The sequence below is a fragment of the Ascaphus truei genome, chromosome 2 (genome assembly GCF_040206685.1).
Source record: "Ascaphus truei isolate aAscTru1 chromosome 2, aAscTru1.hap1, whole genome shotgun sequence".
In the NCBI taxonomy this organism is placed as follows: domain Eukaryota; kingdom Metazoa; phylum Chordata; class Amphibia; order Anura; family Ascaphidae; genus Ascaphus; species Ascaphus truei.
In genome coordinates, this window is record NC_134484.1 from 283,282,075 (window position 1) to 283,303,072 (window position 20,998).

At 40.4% G+C, this 20,998-nt stretch overlaps 1 protein-coding gene across 1 annotated transcript; it reads right to left on the reverse strand.

Moving 5' to 3' along the window:
* Positions 1-4,579: 4,579 nt before the first annotated feature.
* LOC142488212 (uncharacterized) lies at positions 4,580-16,165 on the reverse strand. Its single transcript, XM_075588586.1, has 5 exons — positions 16,116-16,165; positions 11,608-11,729; positions 7,462-8,013; positions 5,995-6,072; positions 4,580-5,631 (listed from the first exon to the last, which is right to left on the reverse strand). The coding sequence occupies exons 1-5, from the start codon at positions 16,163-16,165 to the stop codon at positions 4,580-4,582; spliced, it is 1,854 nt and encodes a 617-aa protein (XP_075444701.1).
* Positions 16,166-20,998: the final 4,833 nt, after the last annotated feature.

The following is a 20,998-nucleotide window of genomic DNA, read 5'->3' on the forward strand; positions in this document are numbered from 1 at the left end:
TCTCCAGTATGACTGATCATGGTATGTATATTTGCTGACATCTCTCATAAGATGTGGCTACCTCAATCTTCCTATAATTATTGGAACTAAAAACCCAACATATTGGTTTAAACACAAATGTTACATATATGTACTTTCTGTATCATGTATATGCATTTAGCTACTCTTGAGCTTTCATGTGCATTGTATTACAAAATGATTACTCACATTTCATCACATTTTATGTAGGTTTCCTTATAATTTCCATTAATGTAATATAGAGGTGGTTGGAGAAAAGGGGATAACTGTACTTATTTGTTTACTTACGGGAGCACATTCATCACTAGCATAGACACACTTTTTAAGACAACTGTTTGTGTCTCTATCAATTGGTGTAGGATCCATGTATAACACCGACAAATGATAACACCAGCTTTATTATGGTAGCTTATATCATCATATTGACTATACTATGTATTTCTAAACGATTAATAAACACAGTAAACTATAGTTAGTTAGGTTAATGAAATATACACAGAAACGTACTTCATAACATGATGGTGATGTCATATTCAGAACATCATGCATTGGAGGGGACCATAACATCTGGCCAGTAACATTATTTGCTACAGTCCCAAACCATTTTATCTACATACCCATGTAACAAGAGATTTTAAAAATAAATGGCTACTTGGTTGTAAGTGTCCTTTACATTGGGAGAAGGAGTGGCTCACTGAGTAAAGACACACACTGGCACTGATAGTTTGAAGCAGGGGAGTCTGGTTCAATTCCCGGTGTGGGCTCCTTGTGACCTTGGCCAAGTCACTTTATCTCCCTGTGCCTCATGCGGCAAAAAACATTTGTACGTTCCACGGGCCAGGGACCTCAGGCTGAAACATGTGTCTGTAAATCGCTGCGTACAACTAGCAGCCCTATACATGAACATGCTCATATTATTATTATTATTGTTACATAGTTTCGACAGTCATACGTTCCATTACATATTAGAATACACAAATGTGTTAGCAGAGTGGGAATGGTTGTTATATATAAAACACACCATGTCATAAAATGTTAGTAGTCATTAAAGAACACTCAATAAAAATTCATGAGGCACTCTTTTGCAACATCATTATGTTAATTAAGTGCTTATGCAATATAGGCATAAGGGTATCACATTTTTAATTGTTTGTTAATAAGCGCTGCAAGCAATATAAAATTAGTTCCATATGTAGTATAGTAGTCGGTGGCTCCTCCTCACAATCATCTCATATAAAGGTAGACTCTTCTGAAATCATACATTGATCCGATTGTATCTTCCCCGACATCTCTGAAATACAGCAAACACATGATGGTCAAAGATGGCACCTTACTAGATATGCATCCGTGACAACGCGTTACGCAGCTCTATATGATTGTGTAGATACACACGTCACTCACTTATATGTTAGAAGTAAAACTGTTCATCAGTATGTAATGTTTCTTTAAATTTGTAGCAGGCATAACTATGTATAAGAAGTGAACGTTGCCTGTATACTGAAAGATGTGCGCGCACATCTTTGTGTGCGCACGCACTTCACGCTTGGCTCCACTAACTGTTAGCGCATGCGCAAAACAAAGCGTACGTTGTGCGTTCAATACATGTTGAAAATACCAGTAAACATAACATCTTTATTTCAAATACAATGAAGACGAAACTACATTCGTTCTAAACGAGTACATCTGTATTCTTTTTAAACAGACGTGTTTGGACAGAAAGGACGGCCGATAACACAATGCGCAAATGCAATACGTGTGACGTCATGTTAAACCACCGTGAAACGCACGCTAACACTCCTCCCACTCAATTAACATTCGGCTAACGCCCAGTTGACGCCTACAAACACTGAGCCGCACACATGACACACTGCAGTTACCGTTACTATAACAAAACATGACAGCCAATAGGCTTTGAGGCGCGCACGTCGCTTGGGGGCGGGACTTACATCACTAATCCTTTTTAAGGACGCCTTGGCCCATGACAAGGGTCCCACGTCATACGTGGTGGACCCGGTTTTCAATGTTGTAGATGTTGCATGATAACAAAACAGGTATGTGTTAGAGTAATGGTAAAATGTTGCTAATATGTTTAAAGGGATAGGAAAGTACGTATATTTATTCCGTCAGCAATGTGTACTACTCTTTCAGGTCCTACTATATTGTATTAGGAAACAATTTGTTTGTGATCGCTACATGTTATGCAGTCTGCAATGTTACGCTGTATCCACGCATTGAAAGTGAAAATGGTGGTTACAAAAAAAAAAAAAATTTAAACGCAGAGTCAACGCATAACGATTGTTATATTTACCATTCTTCTAGAATTAACTCTTCGCCTGGCTGCAACTGGTCGCTCCAGAAATGCAAGCCATTTTCATCCACGCTTAACCCAACCGCTGAATCCAGTATGGCACATATCTCCTCCAGGATGCGCTCATAGGAATCGCCACTGCTTTCTTCAAATAATTGGTCGGGAGGTAGGTTCATTTCTTCCGGTTCCCATTCCAATGCAATTTCAGCTGAAAGGCTTGGTACATAATCATAGTACTTTTGTTCTTGTACAATGTGGGTTTCAGGAATGGAGGCTGAAGATATTGCAGCACGTATCGATTCAAACGGATCAGTAGTAGCGGATACATTGCTATTGCCATTAGGAATAAATATGCCTTTCACGACAATATAAGTGCCGTCTTTCAGGAGAAATTGTTTTTCCGGGGCAATCTTCCAGAAACCATAGGTGTGTTGTAGCTTATCCTGGTCACGTTCAAAAAAGTCATTACTTGATAAAGTGAATCTTATTGAGGAATTAAAATTCCGTGCATGCTTACGGTCTTGGTAATAAGGATATTTTGCTCGAATGAAATCATCGATTTGGCGTGTGCTTGCTTTCTGTCCGCGACTGTTCAAGATGGCTTCACAGATCATGTACTTATACCCTAAAAGGGGATTAATATTGTTAACGAATTCATCAGCCATGTCTGAGTAGCACAAAAGCTGTGTGCAGGTCTGTGTTATTTGCTCATCAAAATGAATGTGCTGAATGGCTAACAAACTCCTGTTTTTCCTTGTCAAGGTCAACAAAAGTAACTACTTTGACTCCTTATTTCAAACGCCAATTGGATTTGGTTGTCTAATTGGGTTAACAGTTGTGGTTCGTGATATGGGACTGTGGGAGAAACATTTCTCCTTCTTTTATCTCGTTTGTGAAAAACATCCCTAGACTGTGAATGCGTTCACATAGTGTTTTTTTGAAAACTAACAAAGACCAGTGTGTGAAAATATTTCTTAGCCAGGCATATCAGTAAAAACACACCTGCAAAAAGAAATGTTTTTTCCCCGCTTACATTTCTGTGTGTATGTGAAAGTCTGGTTAACTCCCTGTCTGCATGAGTTTAAATACGTGTGTGTATATATATATATATATATATATATATATATATATATATATATATATATATATAAATATATCTCTTATAAAAATATATATATATTTATATATAATATTTTATTTTTTTTTATATTGCAGGAGTACACACAACATTGATGGCATTAAGTATACCTTGTATGAAACCTATTTAAATGGTGAGAAACATGATTGAATGAAGTAATAAACATTTGTTTAAGCACAATACTGTTAGAGTCTCATACTTAGGATATTTCTCAAACATTAGGCCTGTATTATTAAAATAGTGTGCTTTCACAAGGAAGCATGAAGTGTATTAGTTTGTGTATACCAGTTTATATAGTACTATATATATATATATATATATATATATATATATATATATATATATATACACACATATATACATATATATATATATATATACACATATATACATATATATATACACATATATACATATATATATACACATATATACATATATATATACACATATATACATATATATATATACATATATATATACACATATATACATATATATATACACATATATACATATATATATACACATATATATATACACATATACATATATATATATACACACACTCACACTCACACTCACACTCACTCAGTGTGTGTGTGTGTGTGTGTGTGTGTGTGTGTGTGTGTGTGTATATATATTATTATACATTCTGAGATGTTATAGAAACGAACACACAACTGATTAAAGGACAAAATTACAATGGCCAAGCAAGGCAAAGGTAAGTAATAATTTACACATAATCCTGCTGTACACGTACAAGAAAGATGTTTGCACTTACTTAGGTGTTTTAATAATTGCATGTGACTAATATGCATATGCAATTCTTACATCAATTAACACACCCAAATGCAATGTTTTGCTGCAAAGTCAATGGCAGCTTCTCTAAACTTAGCAACTGGCTCCTGGTGGACCATTACTGAACAGACGATTACAACATAAATATTTATAACACAATTAATTATGAGTGTTAACATTTCCAAAACTTCACGTGTACAAGAACATAGTTGAAAGTTTGGAAACAACACAGTCTTCAGCATACATACAATAGTAATTAGATAATCTGAAGTCAACAAAACAAGGCCAAAGACATATTTTCTGAATTATAACATTTATTTTTTTTGTTCCTTTTGCGAGCGAGTAACAGGCCTGCTTGTTGTCTCTTGAATTTTCCTTTTTCTTTTGCCATCAACTTTAGGCACAACAGAGCCACTTTGAGTGGCCTCTGGCACTTCACGGGCAGGGCTTGTGGCCAGTGACTGTTCACCTACGGGGCTTGTGGCCAGTGACTCACCTACAGGGCTTGTGGCCAGTGACTCACCTACAGGGCTTTTGGGCAGTGATTCACCTACAGGGCTTTTGGGCAGCGATTCACCTACAGGGCTTTTGGGCAGCGATTCACCTACAGGGCTTTTGGGCAGCGACTCACCTACAGGGCTTTTGGGCAGCGATTCACCTACAGGGCTTTTGGGCAGCGACTCACCTACAGGGCTTTTGGGTAGTGACTGTTCACGGACAGGGCTTGTGCCCAGTGACACATGTGAGCAAGTTGGTAGACACTGCACAAGTGATGGTTGGTCTGTTTCATGTGTGTCTTGTTTTGTTTTTGTCGCCTCCTTTGTAGGTGTCTGCTGCTGAATTTGTACAGATGGCAGCGGTAGGATGTCATCAGGAACCTGCACAGCAATGTCTGCTACTTGACCGGTAACATTTGGGCCTGGTGAATGAATATCAGATGAATGTGGTGAAAACTGACCTGCATGAACAGATCCTGGCTGGGAGGTGTTGAATTGTGGTACATTAGTCATTCTCCAGTAATTAGCTTGTGTTTGCTGAACAACTAATGCTTCGAATGAGGTGTTGATTTTTTGCAACTGTTTAGGCACTTCAATGAAGACTCTGTGGAGATGTGCCAATTGTGATACTGTTTCTTCCTGCAGTCCAATCATCCTTTCCAGCACTGTCATCATGTCTGAATGGCGACGATTTTCTGCGTCCACTATTTTTCCCTCTGAAGCTACAATTGCATCGTATGTGGAAGTTGATGGACGATTTGGCGGTACAACAGTTTCTATTGGCACCTCTTCATGGTCACATGATTGTATTTCAGTCTCTTCTGTGGCGTCATCCTCATCATACTCATCATCCTCATCACCATGATGTTCTAAAAAGAAATGTACACATTATTAAATGGCATGTTAATGTATGCTGTGTTACTATGTAATTGTACTGTGTCCTAAGTAACACCTAACATGTTAGCATACGTTTTATAACCTCATTAAAAACTACCTTGACTTACGAATAATGTTTGGACTCAGTATGAAATATGAATGAATGAAAAGTTGCTCTAAACTCAGAAGTCCTACATGATAATTAACATCACTAACACAATACATGTTGCCTTACACTTAATTTTCACTGACACTAAGTAATCCTATTTAAAGAAGATGTGCAAAACAAATAATGCACATGACAACATAACATATAGAAGAGCACATATTATATGGGCAGCAAATGATACACTCACCTTCTAGTAGTGTTGAGCTGGCTGACCCAGGTGAAGACACTTGTTCCATCTCAGGTGACACATGTCCTCCAGGGGCAACTATATATAACAATAACATAAGTTTTACATTTACATGTGTAAATATTGAACAAACACTTATTGTATGTTCTGTATTTATGATTAACTAACAACATCAGTTCCTTAACCGAAAATGTGTGTGAAAGTGAACATAAATAGTTGTAATAACACTGTACATGCCTGTGTACTTAGAATTTTTGAGTTCCCTAACATACAACATACTATGTTTCTGCAGTAATGCGTGAGGATAAATAGATTAAATGAGTACATAAAAATCATATGTTGTGTAGTGATATCAGTATCATAATGTACATAACTATCATGAGATGACCATTCACAATGGTTATCATGAAGGTGGTCATATTGCAAAAAGTGTTGTTTTTGGTAGAGGATATGTGTGGTACATTAATCGAAGATGTGGCACACCTGAATGTGGCTGTGACTCAACAAGACAACACATGCAGTGTGTGATAATGTGTCTTTGATAGTAGTTCAACTATAGATATGAGTGAACTAATGTGTGACGTACGCTTTGATAAGTAATGAGTTGTTGGGGCATTTAGTAGCTAGAGTTAAGCTTTCAAATGAGTGTGATTAACTTCAGTTGTGCTATTCAGGTTGTAAGAAAGGTATTCCCTTCCCCAAAAAGCCTAATCAGCCACACCTTTCAATGACTTGAAACAGGTGCAAATGGTGTGAACTAAGTTGACCGTGAAATGAGGCTGTAATTAGTGTGTGTGCTGAACCCCACCCCCTCTGTTGAAGTGTATGCTGTGATGAGATATTAATTGCAGCTGCTTTAACACAATGGTAGATGAGCTAAGTAGTCATCTGCAGTGTTTAAGTTATGAAAACAATGACATAACATATGATACGTGTGCCTCATTATGCTGTCTGTATATGACATAAAGCAAAAATGGACCTTTTCATAAGCAACTATAGATGTGTTAGTGCCAGTGATGTTTGTAGGCCGTTACATGCAATTTCTTTGATGCATGCTTAAAATAGGCAGTAATGTCATGTTTGTCGGAGTAAAATCAATAAAATACACAATAATATGATACATATTTCTGTTCTGTACCTGTAGCTACTAATAATTTCTCATGAACATGTGTTACACGTGTACTACCCTGTTGTTCCCCATCTTCGCCCACCATCAATTGCTTCCACTGCAGCTATGCATTTTGGGAATTCACATGTAAATGAGCACGCAATGGCACGTGCTATATTAGTTACTGCTTTTAGTAGGACTACTACATATATGTCTATTTTGAGATATATATATACAGAATCAGACATATACATATATAGATGCAGGTATGCTTATATTGTGAAGACAGTATAAAAAGCAGTGTAAATATGCAAAATAACTGTAAGCAACGACACGCCTAGTACAGTAATATTTATCACCTGCTGGAAATTGTGACGGATAAATTCCAATGTCACGGTCACCAGCCAAGCCTTCCACGACGACGGTAAGTAATTTTGGCCGAAGCAGCTCCTCCAATGGAGTCAATATGAGACGTTGTGGTGTGGGCCCACCTCCAGTGCCAGTAGCATGCACGCGTTGGTCTTGTATTTTCTTTTTCAATTTGGACCTAATATCATCAAATCTTTTCCGACAATGATACTTGTCCCTGACACTATTCCCACAGGCATTGACACCAATGACTATTGTGTCCCACATTTCTTTTTTGCTTGCTGCACTTGTCCGCCCTTGAAAAACATATAAAAGATATGAGGTAAATGAATAATAATATAAGCACCAGTTTCCTACACTGCTAGCTGTTCCAAGAGATATCAAACATGCTGTTTTATGTGTAATATGTGCAGCACATGAGCATTCACTACTAAACCTATACATGTAAGCAAGGTTGCATTCATATTGTATGCAGTTCTGGCAAATTGACCGGCTGTGTTTATTTGTCCTTGTAAGGCATGATAAAAAGCTGTGTTTCCACACTAATGAACATAGAAAGATATTGTGTACCCATATTTGCATATGAACAAAACTCAGATGACCTAGGATCACATGTATTTGAATAATAAATGTAAAGTTACACTTACCTACTAAATGTCCATAGAGACTGTCATAGTGCTCCAGAATGCCAGTGACAAGAGCCCTATTTTCCTGGTCATTGAAGCGAGGATTACGTGGCTTCTCCACACGTTTTTTCCGAGCAGGTTTAGGGTCAGAGCTTGGCTGGTGCTGACTGGACTCTCCTTCTTCCAATGGAAGAGCCTCCAAAAGCTGGCCACCAGCAAGCACGCCACCACCAGACACCCCATCAGCAACTGCGCCACCAGCAGCACTCCCAGCACCAGCACTCCCACTCCTAGCACCAGCACTCCCACTCCTAGCACCAGCACTCACACTCCTAGCACCAGCACTCACACTCCTAGCACCAGCACTCCCAGCACCAGCACTCCCACTCACAGCAACAGCACTCCCACTCCCAGCAACAGCACTCCCACTCACAGCAACAGCACTCCCACTCCCAACAACAGCACTCCCACTCCCAACAACAGCACTCCCACTCCCAGCAACACCACTCGCAGCACCAGCACTCCCACTCCCAACAACAGCACTCCCACTCCCAGCAACACCACTCGGTGCACCAGCAACATCACTCCCCTGAACAGAACGTTCACTCCGACGCGTACTCGCACGAGTAGCACTCCCACTCCCACCAGCATCACTCTTCCCACGCTTTGCGGGCATACTTCCAGCACTCACAAAAAACAGACAAGAAATGTACAGGCAATCACACGACCCACTTCCACATATAAAACAAGACAAAGATGTAAACAAAACAACAAAGGACAAAGCTCACCCAATACACAACAAGTCTCTCAGTCAATATGCAAATCTTCAATCGTCCAGCTCTGTGCGTCTCTCTCTCTCTCTCACTCCCAACAACACAGAGAATGATTAGCAGTACACGTTGCCTTTAAATATGGCGCGCAATCAAAAACATGCTTGTTTCGCCTGATTCAGCAAGATTTGTGATTGTGCAACCTAACAGCACCCCGCCACGCACGCCGATACACCTGTGTGTGATCGGCTCATCATCGTGAGAGTGGGCGGATTTGTTTTCTGGTTGATTTTGAATGTATTCGGCACTTACTGCATACGGAGAGGGAAAAACGCCAATAACATGACTAATCGATAAGCTTGCCGATTTCACATAATCGTCGCTTACTGCATGAGGCCCTATATCCGCAACCAGGTATATGTTTGGCAAAAGACCATCACTTTCAAAAAGTTTAATGCTTCTACTCCACCGAAAACAACATCTCATAAACAACAACAAAAGTCTATATTGAAGAAAAATATCTCTTTCCATTCAGCAAGTGGGGAATCTGATCTCTCTGATTATGAACTACTCTCCCAAGCGACAACATCCAATCATGAGGAGGGTGGAGAACGTGATCATCAGAATGTGAGCAGAGGTGGCCCCAGGAGTTCTGGACATTATCATTTGGAATCTAATAAAGGTAGAGAACATGAAAGCAAAACATTCTTTGGGTCCTCAAAAAAACGGGGAAAATCCAGCAGACAAGACGAAGCAGGAAAAAATATCCCAAAATAAATTCACTATAAAGAGGAAAAAAACTTTTAATAGAGGACACCGGTGTAATCAATTTATCGGGAATACCTCTATATCAGGCAGAAATTTCGGTAATCAATAAGGGACTTAAATTTGCTCCGGATTCCAAATTCCAGCTTTTTGATAAAACAATAGATTTGTACAAATATGTATGCAAACTTACCCTTTAACGGTTTTTTTTTTAACTTGTATTTTTTATTGTTTTTCCAAACTGAAAACAAAAGGAGAAACAAAAGAGAGGGGGGAGGGGTGGGGAGCGGGTACAAAAAAGAAAGAAGGTGTGGGGGGAGGGGGTTGTAGGGTATCATCTGTCATATGCTCCTCGCAGGAAGCGTGGATACAATTACACTTGAAACATCTGTATACAAGTGAAAAGGAAACCTAGTGTGTAAGCACTCAATCACAACTGAATGAATAGTGATAATGTTAAAATAATTTATTGGCAAACAATGAATTAAAAAATGGGGTTTAAAATAAAGAATATATCAAACAGCACGTGACTGTGATCATTTGTAACATAACTGTAAGTAGTTAAGTAGTATGAACATATGGGGATCCTTGATAGATATTCAGGATCTTGTGCTATAAATATAGCCTCCTACAGATATGGAGGTAGGGTCGTGATACAACCACCATACAGATAATGTCTCATCCAAGTGTAGATACAGATAATGTCTCATCCAAGTGTAGATGTGTGTTCTAAGAGCGAATAATTGTAAATGCTCTGAGTATATGGTGACATTAATAGTGTATTATATTAATACATTTAGACAAACAATGCAGAGATATGTGTGTGACTACCTGTTACGTAGAATAGTGAGTGGCTGGTGGGTAACCCCAGTCATCTACACACTGAGTACTGCTTTTCCGTAAGGGTATTTACTAGTGGAGGCACTTTGTAACTAAAAGCCCCTTGAGCCGTAAGTCAAGGACAGCATGTATATTATTTATTTATAAAATATTTTACCAGGAAGTAATACATTGAGAGTTACCTCTCGTTTTCAAGTATGTCCTGGGCACAGAGTAAAACAAAATAATACATGGTTACAAATACAGTTACATAAATGAACAAGGTATACATTATATGCAAGACATTGCGTGCACAGTTAAAGAAAATATATATTATGAGCGTATGAAACAGTTACAGACCAGATTAAAGTGTGAGACAGCCTCAGATTTGAAAGAACTTAAGCTGGTGGTAGATATGAGAGTCTCTGGTAGGTTGTTCCAGTTTTGGGGTGCACGGAAGGAGAAGGAGGAACGTCCGGATACTTTGTTGAGTCTTGGGACCATGAATAGTCTTTTGGAGTCTGATCTCAGGTGATAGGTGCTGCATGTGGTCGGGGTGAGGAGCTTGTTCAGGTAGCTGGGTAGCTTGCCCAGAAAGTATTTGAGGGTGAGACAGGAAAGGTGAACTTTGCGCCTAGACTCTAGTGATGACCAATCTAGTTCTTTGAGCATTTCGCAGTGATGTGTGTTGTAGTTGCATTGGAGAACAAAACGACAAATTGAATTGTAGAGGGTGTCAAGTTTGCTAAGGTGGGTTTGAGGAGCCGAGCCATATATTATGTGTGATAAAATGATTAATGCGAACACCCTCAATAGGATACCTAGGCATATAGTATAAACCTAGGTTGCATAGACAAATTATAGTGCTTGGCTACTGGGCTGATAGGAAAGATACTTGTGCATCCTTAGTGAAAACATAAGCAGTTGGTAGTGTATACCCTCAGCATAAGGTAAGTATTGCAGTGGTATATAGTATATACCATTAACCCACATAGATCCTCCTAGTCAGGGGAATGTTGGTAGGAAATGGCAGTAAAAACACCAATATGCAGCTAAGCTGTGCTGAAGGCATGAACAGCTGATCATATATACCTTCAACATGCGGTAAGTATTATTCAAAAAGGTAAGTATGGTATAAACCCTTACCCACACATACCCTCCCAAATTGGGAAGTGTTGGTAGGTAAATGCAAAGGAAACACTAAAAGACTGCTGATCCGAGATATTCTCACGAGCGGAGCACCAGAAAGGAGATAGGACCCCTTTGAAACCTGTCAGCCTGGAATGTAAATGATAGACAGTTATTGTCCAATTAAGATCTCCTCAGATAGGGTATGCATTCAATGCAGGCTGAGTTCACTCGGGGTCACTTTGGAGGAACAGTTAGACAGTCGGGTAGTAATGCTAATGCTTCCTGCAAACCGGCATGGAACAGCTGATCAAGGCAGATCCCCAGCAGGAGGAAAGTGCCGTGCAGTAAGGTCAGTGTAGACCAGTAGCCCACACGGACCCCCTAATCAACAGGTATATGATCAGATAGGTTTAACAGATAGAACAGACATACTAACACATGTCTGATAATGCATTGTCCCCATATCAGCGCTGATCATTGATATATCAGCGCTGATATGTTCGAGGACATGCCTAGCTAGGATGGTGGGAAAATACACGGCCCCTGAAAACGGAGAGATCCTACGATGTAAATCTGACACGTAGAATCAAAGTGTTAACCGCACGCAGGACGCTGGGAGTATCGCAGCTTGAAGCAGTGTCAATGAATGCTGCACACGAAATGAGAGCTTCCCGCGTGTGTGAGTGGGTAAGTGGCTGACGCGCGGGTTTCACCTGTGAACACTTCTTCAGGGCCCGTAAGGGTAGGTCCCTGTGTGTGGATATGGTTTATATAGTCACTGTGGGTATGGCTGTAAGAACAGTTAACCCCTGAGTTGCTGGATCAGAACAGAGGTGATATCCCACTGCAAGAAGTGCACAGTAGGTGGCCTGGTACTGTTAACAACTCAGAAAGCCAGACCCAAATGCTCCTTATGTGCCAACTGCTGTATTGTCAACAGTTAAGGCATAAAGGGCTGGCTATCTATGGTAGAAAATCTTAATGTGTTGGTGAGCAATTACTGTAGTGAATGCTCACAGAGTTGGGGTTAAAAGTATTGATGGAATTTGATATTCATTGGTGTCAGTGATGGTTAGTCACTGTAGTGATAGAGTTGATATAGCTTATTTAAAGGCTATACCTGTTGGATGATAAGATATCAGCCATGATTAATAAATGACTTGCACACTAAAAGGTCTTTGTGTAATTATTGTATTGTGATAGGCAGAGTTAAAGGCTGAACCAAATGCTGTACAGACAGGAAATTTGTGGATAAGGGGTTTGTGACGATAAAGAGGATTTGGCCCGGGATTAGAGGGGTTACACCCCATTTGGCCACCCTCTACTCTCACCTGGGAAGCAAGAGGTTAACTGGACTGGGGTCCAGTAATGTGGTTTTGCCTTGCTTCAGCCATCCAACTGTTTATTCCCCTGTATAAATGTATTGTTTCTGTGACAGTGTCTGCACCACACACACACTGGGGCTTAAGGGGTTAATGAGCTACAGTTTAGGAAAATACAAATGTGGTGTGTCTTTCTGGACAATTCCTCCGACTGAGAAGAAACTGCAGCAATGACAAAGATTATGAAGAAAAAGCCATTGATATGAAAAACCGTTTCACTAAAAAGGGGTATAGCCAAAAAATCATAAAAAAGGCTTACAAGTGGGCAAAACACAAAGCCAGATCAGAATTGGTCAAAAATAAACTCATGAAACCAGAACAGAGAATAGTAAGATTCATAGGCACCTTCAATAAACAATGGAAGGTGGCAAAGGAAGTCTTACACAAACATTGGCACATACTAAGGGCTGATGAAGATCTATGTGATTCTATACCCCCATATCCGGCCATGGTCAGCAGACGGGCCAAGAATTTGAAAGACCATTTGGTCCATAGCCACTACACTGTGGAAAAACCTAGGGCCACCTGGCTACCACCCCGTGTCAATGGCTCTTTCACTGCCAAAGATGCAAAGCTTGTCAGTATGTAACTGTATCCAAAACCTTCAGTAATCACAATAACTCAAAACATTTTGACATACGCAAGTTTATAAACTGCAATACCACAGGAGTTATATATATGGGGATTTGCAAGTGTGGGAAGAAGTATGTTGGCAAAACACGTCATATATTCAAAACGCGAATTTTGGAACATATAGGATGAATTCGCAACAAACTGGATACCCCTGTTGTGAATCATGTAAACAGATGCCAACAGGGGGATCTGAAGGCAATATCTTTTGTGGGAATAGATCAATTCTCCCCGGGAATCAGACGGGGGGATTGGAATACAGAATTACTTAAGATTGAGTCAAGAAGAATATATACACTGGGAACATTGAGCCCATTTGGACTGAATGAGGGGTTTGTTTTCAGCCCTTTCATCTGACTCTTTCTTCGTTCCCCAAACAGTAATTTGCATTTAAACCCTGTGACGGGAGCTTTGTGACAGGCTATTAATAATACAACACCCAAAGATATAACTGGGTTGAACCGGACGAGACTTAGATATGATAAAATATAATTTATTCCTTGATAAAGGTGAACACACGAGATATACAAATAACAGACAAAATATGGATACTTACTTAAAGGTTAGGACAAGAAAAGCCATCAGGATACAGGATGGGCCATTTCTTCCATAATTCAGTTTCAGATGTTGACATCACAGCAATACATGAAGATCATGCATGAAGACACATGAAGACACATGAAGACACATGAAGACACATGAAGACAATAGCCATAGGCTGAGCCTGGTTCTTATATAATTATTTCCCATTGAACACAACCTAAACCCAGCCCCTCTCATAAATCAGTGGTGAGGTTGACAGTTTTCCTCAGAGTAAAACTCCTCCCACCCAAGGACGTTTAAAAACTGCTTTTCCTATCTAAATAACTTCATAACTTCAGTTCAGTCCTACTTACTGAAACGCGAGTCATATTAATACATTCCGGCACGCATGACGCTCCCAATGAGACTAAATATTACCGTGTAATACTAAAATTAAGAGATATATTAATATATGTCGCTTAGGACCTGCTACACATCATGTGTTTGTAATCGTTATGTGCAAATCAGTCCCACGAATACACATATGTAGCTTTTAGCACGTTCAGCCGAGGACATCTCATAATATTCTTATATTTAATAAGGTCACTCATTCTGATATCTCCTTGCGTAACCGAACCCCTGGCCCCCATCAAGAAATCCTTTGGAGCAGGTACTCCTGTAGTGAACATTTGTCACCGGTGCTAAATTCACACCCAATGCCTGGGTCCTAGCTGTCTACCAGCAATATGTGTTAACATACACCAACCCCCTCTGTACCTTTTCACACCCATCTTCAATCAAACCTTTTGAAGCCCAGATATTTCTGAAAAGACACACCACATTTGTATTTTCCTAAACTGTAGCTCATTAACCCCTTAAGCCCCAGTGTGTGTGTGGTGCAGACACTGTCACAGAAACAATACATTTATACAGGGGAATACACAGTTGGATGGCTGAAGCAAGGCAAAACCACATTACTGGACCCCAGTCCAGTTAACCTCTTGCTTCCCAGGTGAGAGTAGAGGGTGGCCAAATGGGGTGTAACCCCTCTAATCCCGGGCCAAATCCTCTCTATCATCACAAACCCCTTATCCACAAATTTCCTGTCTGTACAGCATTTGGTTCAGCCTTTAACTCTGCCTATCACAATACAATAATTACACAAAGACCTTTTAGTGTGCAAGTCATTTATTAATCATGGCTGATATCTTATCATCCAACAGGTATAGCCTTTAAATAAGCTATATCAACTCTATCGCTACAGTGACTAACCATCACTGACACCAATGAATATCAAATTCCATCAATACTTTTAACCCCAACTCTGTGAGCATTCACTACAGTAATTGCTCATCAACACATTAAGATTTTCTACCATAGATACCCAGCCCTTTATGCCTTAACTGCTGAGATTACAGCAGTTGGCACATAAGGAGCATTTGGGTCTGGCTTTCTGAGTTGTTAACAGTACCAGGCCACCTACTGTGCACTTCTTGCAGTGGGATATCACCTCTGTTCTGATCCAGCAACTCAGGGGTTAACTGTTCTTACAGCCATACCCACAGTGACTATATAAACCATATCCACACACAGGGACCTACCCTTACGGGCCCTGAAGAAGTGTTCACAGGTGAAACCCGCGCGTCGGCCACTTACCCACTCACACACGCGGGAAGCTCTCATTTCGTGTGCAGCATTCATTGACACTGCTTCAAGCTGCGATACTCCCAGCGTCCTGCGTGCGGTTAACACTTTGATTCTACGTGTCAGATTTACATCGTAGGATCTCTCCGTTTTCAGGGGCCGTGTATTTTCCCACCATCCTAGCTAGGCATGTCCTCGAACATATCAGCGCTGATATATCAATGATCAGCGCTGATATGGGGACAATGCATTATCAGACATGTGTTAGTATGTCTGTTCTATCTGTTAAACCTATCTGATCATATACCTGTTGATTAGGGGGTCCGTGTGGGCTACTGGTCTACACTGACCTTACTGCACGGCACTTTCCTCCTGCTGGGGATCTGCCTTGATCAGCTGTTCCATGCCGGTTTGCAGGAAGCATTAGCATTACTACCCGACTGTCTAACTGTTCCTCCAAAGTGACCCCGAGTGAACTCAGCCTGCATTGAATGCATACCCTATCTGAGGAGATCTTAATTGGACAATAACTGTCTATCATTTACATTCCAGGCTGACAGGTTTCAAAGGGGTCCTATCTCCTTTCTGGTGCTCCGCTCGTGAGAATATCTCGGATCAGCAGTCTTTTAGTGTTTCCTTTGCATTTACCTACCAACACTTCCCAATTTGGGAGGGTATGTGTGGGTAAGGGTTTATACCATACTTACCTTTTTGAATAATACTTACCGCATGTTGAAGGTATATATGATCAGCTGTTCATGCCTTCAGCACAGCTTAGCTGCATATTGGTGTTTTTACTGCCATTTCCTACCAACATTCCCCTGACTAGGAGGATCTATGTGGGTTAATGGTATATACTATATACCACTGCAATACTTACCTTATGCTGAGGGTATACACTACCAACTGCTTATGTTTTCACTAAGGATGCACGAGTATCTTTTCTATCAGCCCAGTAGCCAAGCCCTATAATTTGTCTATGCAACCTAGGTTTATACTATATGCCTAGGTATCCTATTGAGGGTGTTCGCATTAATCATTTTATCACACATATACAGTACATGCAGTCCTTGACTTACGGCTCAAGGGGCTTTTAGTTACAAAGTGCCTCCACTAGTAAATACCCTTACGGAAAAGCAGTACTCAGTGTGTAGATGACTGGGGTTACCCACCAGCCACTCACTATTCTACGTAACAGGTAGTCACACACATATCTCTGCATTGTTTGTCTAAATGTATTAATATAATACACTATTAATGTCACCATATACTCAGAGCATTTACAATTATTCGCTCTTAGAACACACATCTACACTTGGATGAGACATTATCTGTATCTACACTTGGATGAGACATTATCTGTATGGTGGTTGTATCACGACCCTACCTCCATATCTGTAGGAGGCTATATTTATAGCACAAGATCCTGAATATCTATCAAGGATCCCCATATGTTCATACTACTTAACTACTTACAGTTATGTTACAAATGATCACAGTCATGTGCTGTTTGATATATTCTTTATTTTAAACCCCATTTTTTTATTCATTGTTTGCCAATAAAGTATTTTAACATTATCACTATTCATTCAGTTGTGATTGAGTGCTTACACACTAGGTTTCCTTTTCTCTTGTATACAGATGTTTCAAGTGTAATTGTATCCACACTTCCTGCGAGGAGCGTATGATAGATGATACCCTACCACCCCCTCCCCCCACACCTTCTTACTTTCTGTACCCGCTCCCCACCCCTCCCCCCTCTCTTTTGTTTTTCCTTTTGTTTTCAGTTTGGAAAAACAATAAAAAATACAAGTTAAAAAAAAAAAACGTTAAAGGGTAAGTTTGCATACATATTTGTACAAATCTATTGTTTTATCAAAAAGCATTCCTTACCTAGTTAGCACCTCACCGTGGTTCATGATTTAAAGCTGTGCGGGAGCTCCCTCTGTGTGTAGCCACTTGAAACATCTTTAATCTGAACAAAGTCAGTTTACCTAATAACACTTTCCTTATATCGTCGATCCTATTGGGTTTTTCCAAATGTATGTCTCCCACGGTCCCATGTTGTCAGGAAGGTGTGGTGCCGGTTATGAATCAGGCTTGTGAGTCTCTCCAATGTCATTATATAGTTTATCTTGTGTGAAACCTCGGTGATAGAAGGGGGGTCGTTCTGCTTCCAGTGTTTTGCTATTAGTGTTTTGGCTGCTGATAGGATCTGTGTTATTAAATAGTCTATTTTTCTCTCTAGGCCCTCGTTGGGTTTTAGTAGGTGCGCTGTTTCTATGTTCCAGGGTAGGTCCAGGCCTATTACCCCTTCTATTAGCCGCCTGATTCTCCCCCAAAAAAGGATTATCTTAGGGCAAGACCACCATATGTGCTTAAATGTGCCTATTTGGCCGCAGTTACGCCAACACATGGGGGAGGTTAGTGGGAAAAAAGAGTGGAGGCGCGCTGGGGTATAGTACCATCTGTGTAGGACCTTCAGATTTGTTTCCCTGATTGTTGAGCATCGAGAGGCCCTGGCTATCCTTTCGTATATTTCTTCCCAGTCCTCTTCTTCTAAGGGGTTCCCAGTATCGTGTTCCCAGTCCGATATGTTTTTGCTTGTTTGGCCTTCATTTTGTTTCAATAGTGTTTGGTAAAATTGGGCAATAGTCCCCCTATTGTAGTGTCCCCTTTGGAACAGACTCTCAAAGTTGTCGAGTTGTCTGTTCCATGTGTCTCCGGGCTGTATCGAGGTGACAAAGTGGGCTAACTGCATATATTGGAATATTTGTGTACTTGAAATATTGTATTCTTCTCTTATCCCCATAAATGATTTGATCTTGCCTCCTCTTTGCATGTCTCCTAGCTTGGATAGTCCTTTCTCATCCCATTGTTTAAAGATGTTGGAGTTATGTGCTGGGGTGAAGTCAGAGTTAGATCTGATTGGTGTTAGGGGCGATGGGATGGAGGAGATTAGCTTGTGTTTGCAGTTTTTATCTCAGATATTCAAGGAGTGTAGTAAGACTGGATTATTTCTATAGTTTGGCTGCCTATTTGCCTTATTTACCCATAGGAGAGATGCGAGTTCCTCATACCGAGCTTCCGATCTCTCTACAGTATGTCCACCAACAGTGTTTTTCCTGGGGCTGCGGACCAATAGATTAGTGGGCTTAGTCTGGCTGCTTCGTAGTATTTAGCTATGTCTGGTTGACCCAGGCCTCCCTGGGTCAGGGGGAGGACCATCAATTTTTTCTTGATTCTGGGTTTTCTCCCATTCCAGATGAATTTAGTGATCGCTCTTTCCAGGTCTCTTATTTCATAGATTGGGACGGTTACTGGAAGCACTTGGAATAAGTAGAGTATTCTGGGTAGCAAGTTCATTTTTACTGATATAATCTTTCCTGACCAGGATATCTGATATCTTGACCAGGCCTCTAGATCTTTTTCAAGCTTTTAATAAGGCTTGGGTAGTTTGCTCTATAGATGTCATCATATTGTCTATTAATGTACACTCCTAGATATCTCATTTTGTCTGGCATCCATTTTATTGGGAATGTATTCTTTAGTGCGCTTTCCGTTTCTCTAGGTATGTGTAGACATATAGCCTCTGATTTAGTGTGGTTCACATTGAAAATGAATAGTTTGCCAAATTCGTCTAATGTATCAAATAGGTTTTTTAGAAAAGATTCTGGGATAGTCAGGGAAAGAAGAGTATCGTCCGCGAATAAGGACACTTTGTATATATTGTTTCCTATAGGCACTCCCTCTATCCCCTGGTTCTCTCTAATCCTTGATGCTAATACTTCAATGCACATGGCAAACAGCATAGGTGAGACTGGGCATCCCTGTCTAGTGCCGTTAGAGACTTGAAATGGTGTTGAAGTGTAGCCTGAGGTACGTACTGTAGCTATTGGGTTGTAGTATAACGCTTTAATGCCCATGATGAAATTTTCGTGTATGCCCATCTCTCTGAAAACTCGAAACATAAACGACCAGTCCACTCGGTCAAAAGCCTTCTTGGCATCTAGCCCCAGGATCAGGGTGGGACGTTAGTTCGCATTACTGTTGTGAATGATGTTAATTATTCTCCGAATGTTATCGGAAGCTTGTCATTCTGGGATGAACCCCACCTGGTCCGGGTGGATCAGAGTGTTTAGTACTCGGTTCAATCTTGTTGCTAAAATTTTGGCGAATAGTTTTATGTCTGTGTTGATCAGAGAGATGGGCCCATAGCTAGAACATAACGCAGGATCTTTCCCTTCTTTTAGTATGACGATAATAGAGGCTTCTAAGGATTCTTTCGGTGGGGCTTCACCATCTAGAATCTGATTGAACCATCGGACTAGGTATGGTTTCAGTATGTTTTCAAATTTCTTGTAATAGAAGTTAGTGAACCCGTCTAGGCATGGGGCTTTAGAGTTCCCTTAAATGTTTTTTTGAGAAAAAATATGTTTATTCTGGTGCCCAAAATGTTGATGATGATAATAACTTTGTCGATCTGGAAACATATGATTCTTTAGATCTAAACAATTTAAGTTTTAACACATTGGGTGCTATTAACAATATCCTAACATTTAGGGAACAGTGTTGTGTACATGACATGAAAATAGGGACCAATTGAATCCCAATAATATCTTGGGCATTATTGGTTCTGGGTTAAAAAAAAAGTCAACCTTCTTTCCCTTACACATGAAGGGGCATTTTTTGGCCACCTTTGAGAAACTGATGGAGAGGGATTTGGCTCTGCTCTCCAGGGGATACACTTTTGAAGTGTCACCCCTGCAGAGAGGGAGGCATAACAGTCTCTCAAATCCAATGATTCCCTGGTTATTAAAGGGGCAGACAAGGGGGGGAGGGCTGTCGTGGTCCAGAGTAGGACAAAATATAGAGATGAGGCTTTACGCCAATTAAATGATGTATTGTCCTACTCTGCACTACGAGGGGACCCAGCCCCACAATTTCTTAAACAACTTAGGTCCCTCCTGGATGAAGGATCCCTTCTATGGGTTCTTGATCATAAGGAGTTGGAATTTCTGTTTCAACCATATCCCACGGTGCCCATCTTTCACCATCTCCCAAAGATCCACAAGACATTGGTCTGCCCTCCTCGGAGGCCAATTGTCTCCAGTATTGGATCTTTGGGAGATGGTGTTTCCAGATATGTGGATTATTATCTACAAAGTTTTGTAAAAACATTACCTTCATATATCATGGACAGTAGTGATCTTCTTGAACAGTTAGAAACCATCACCT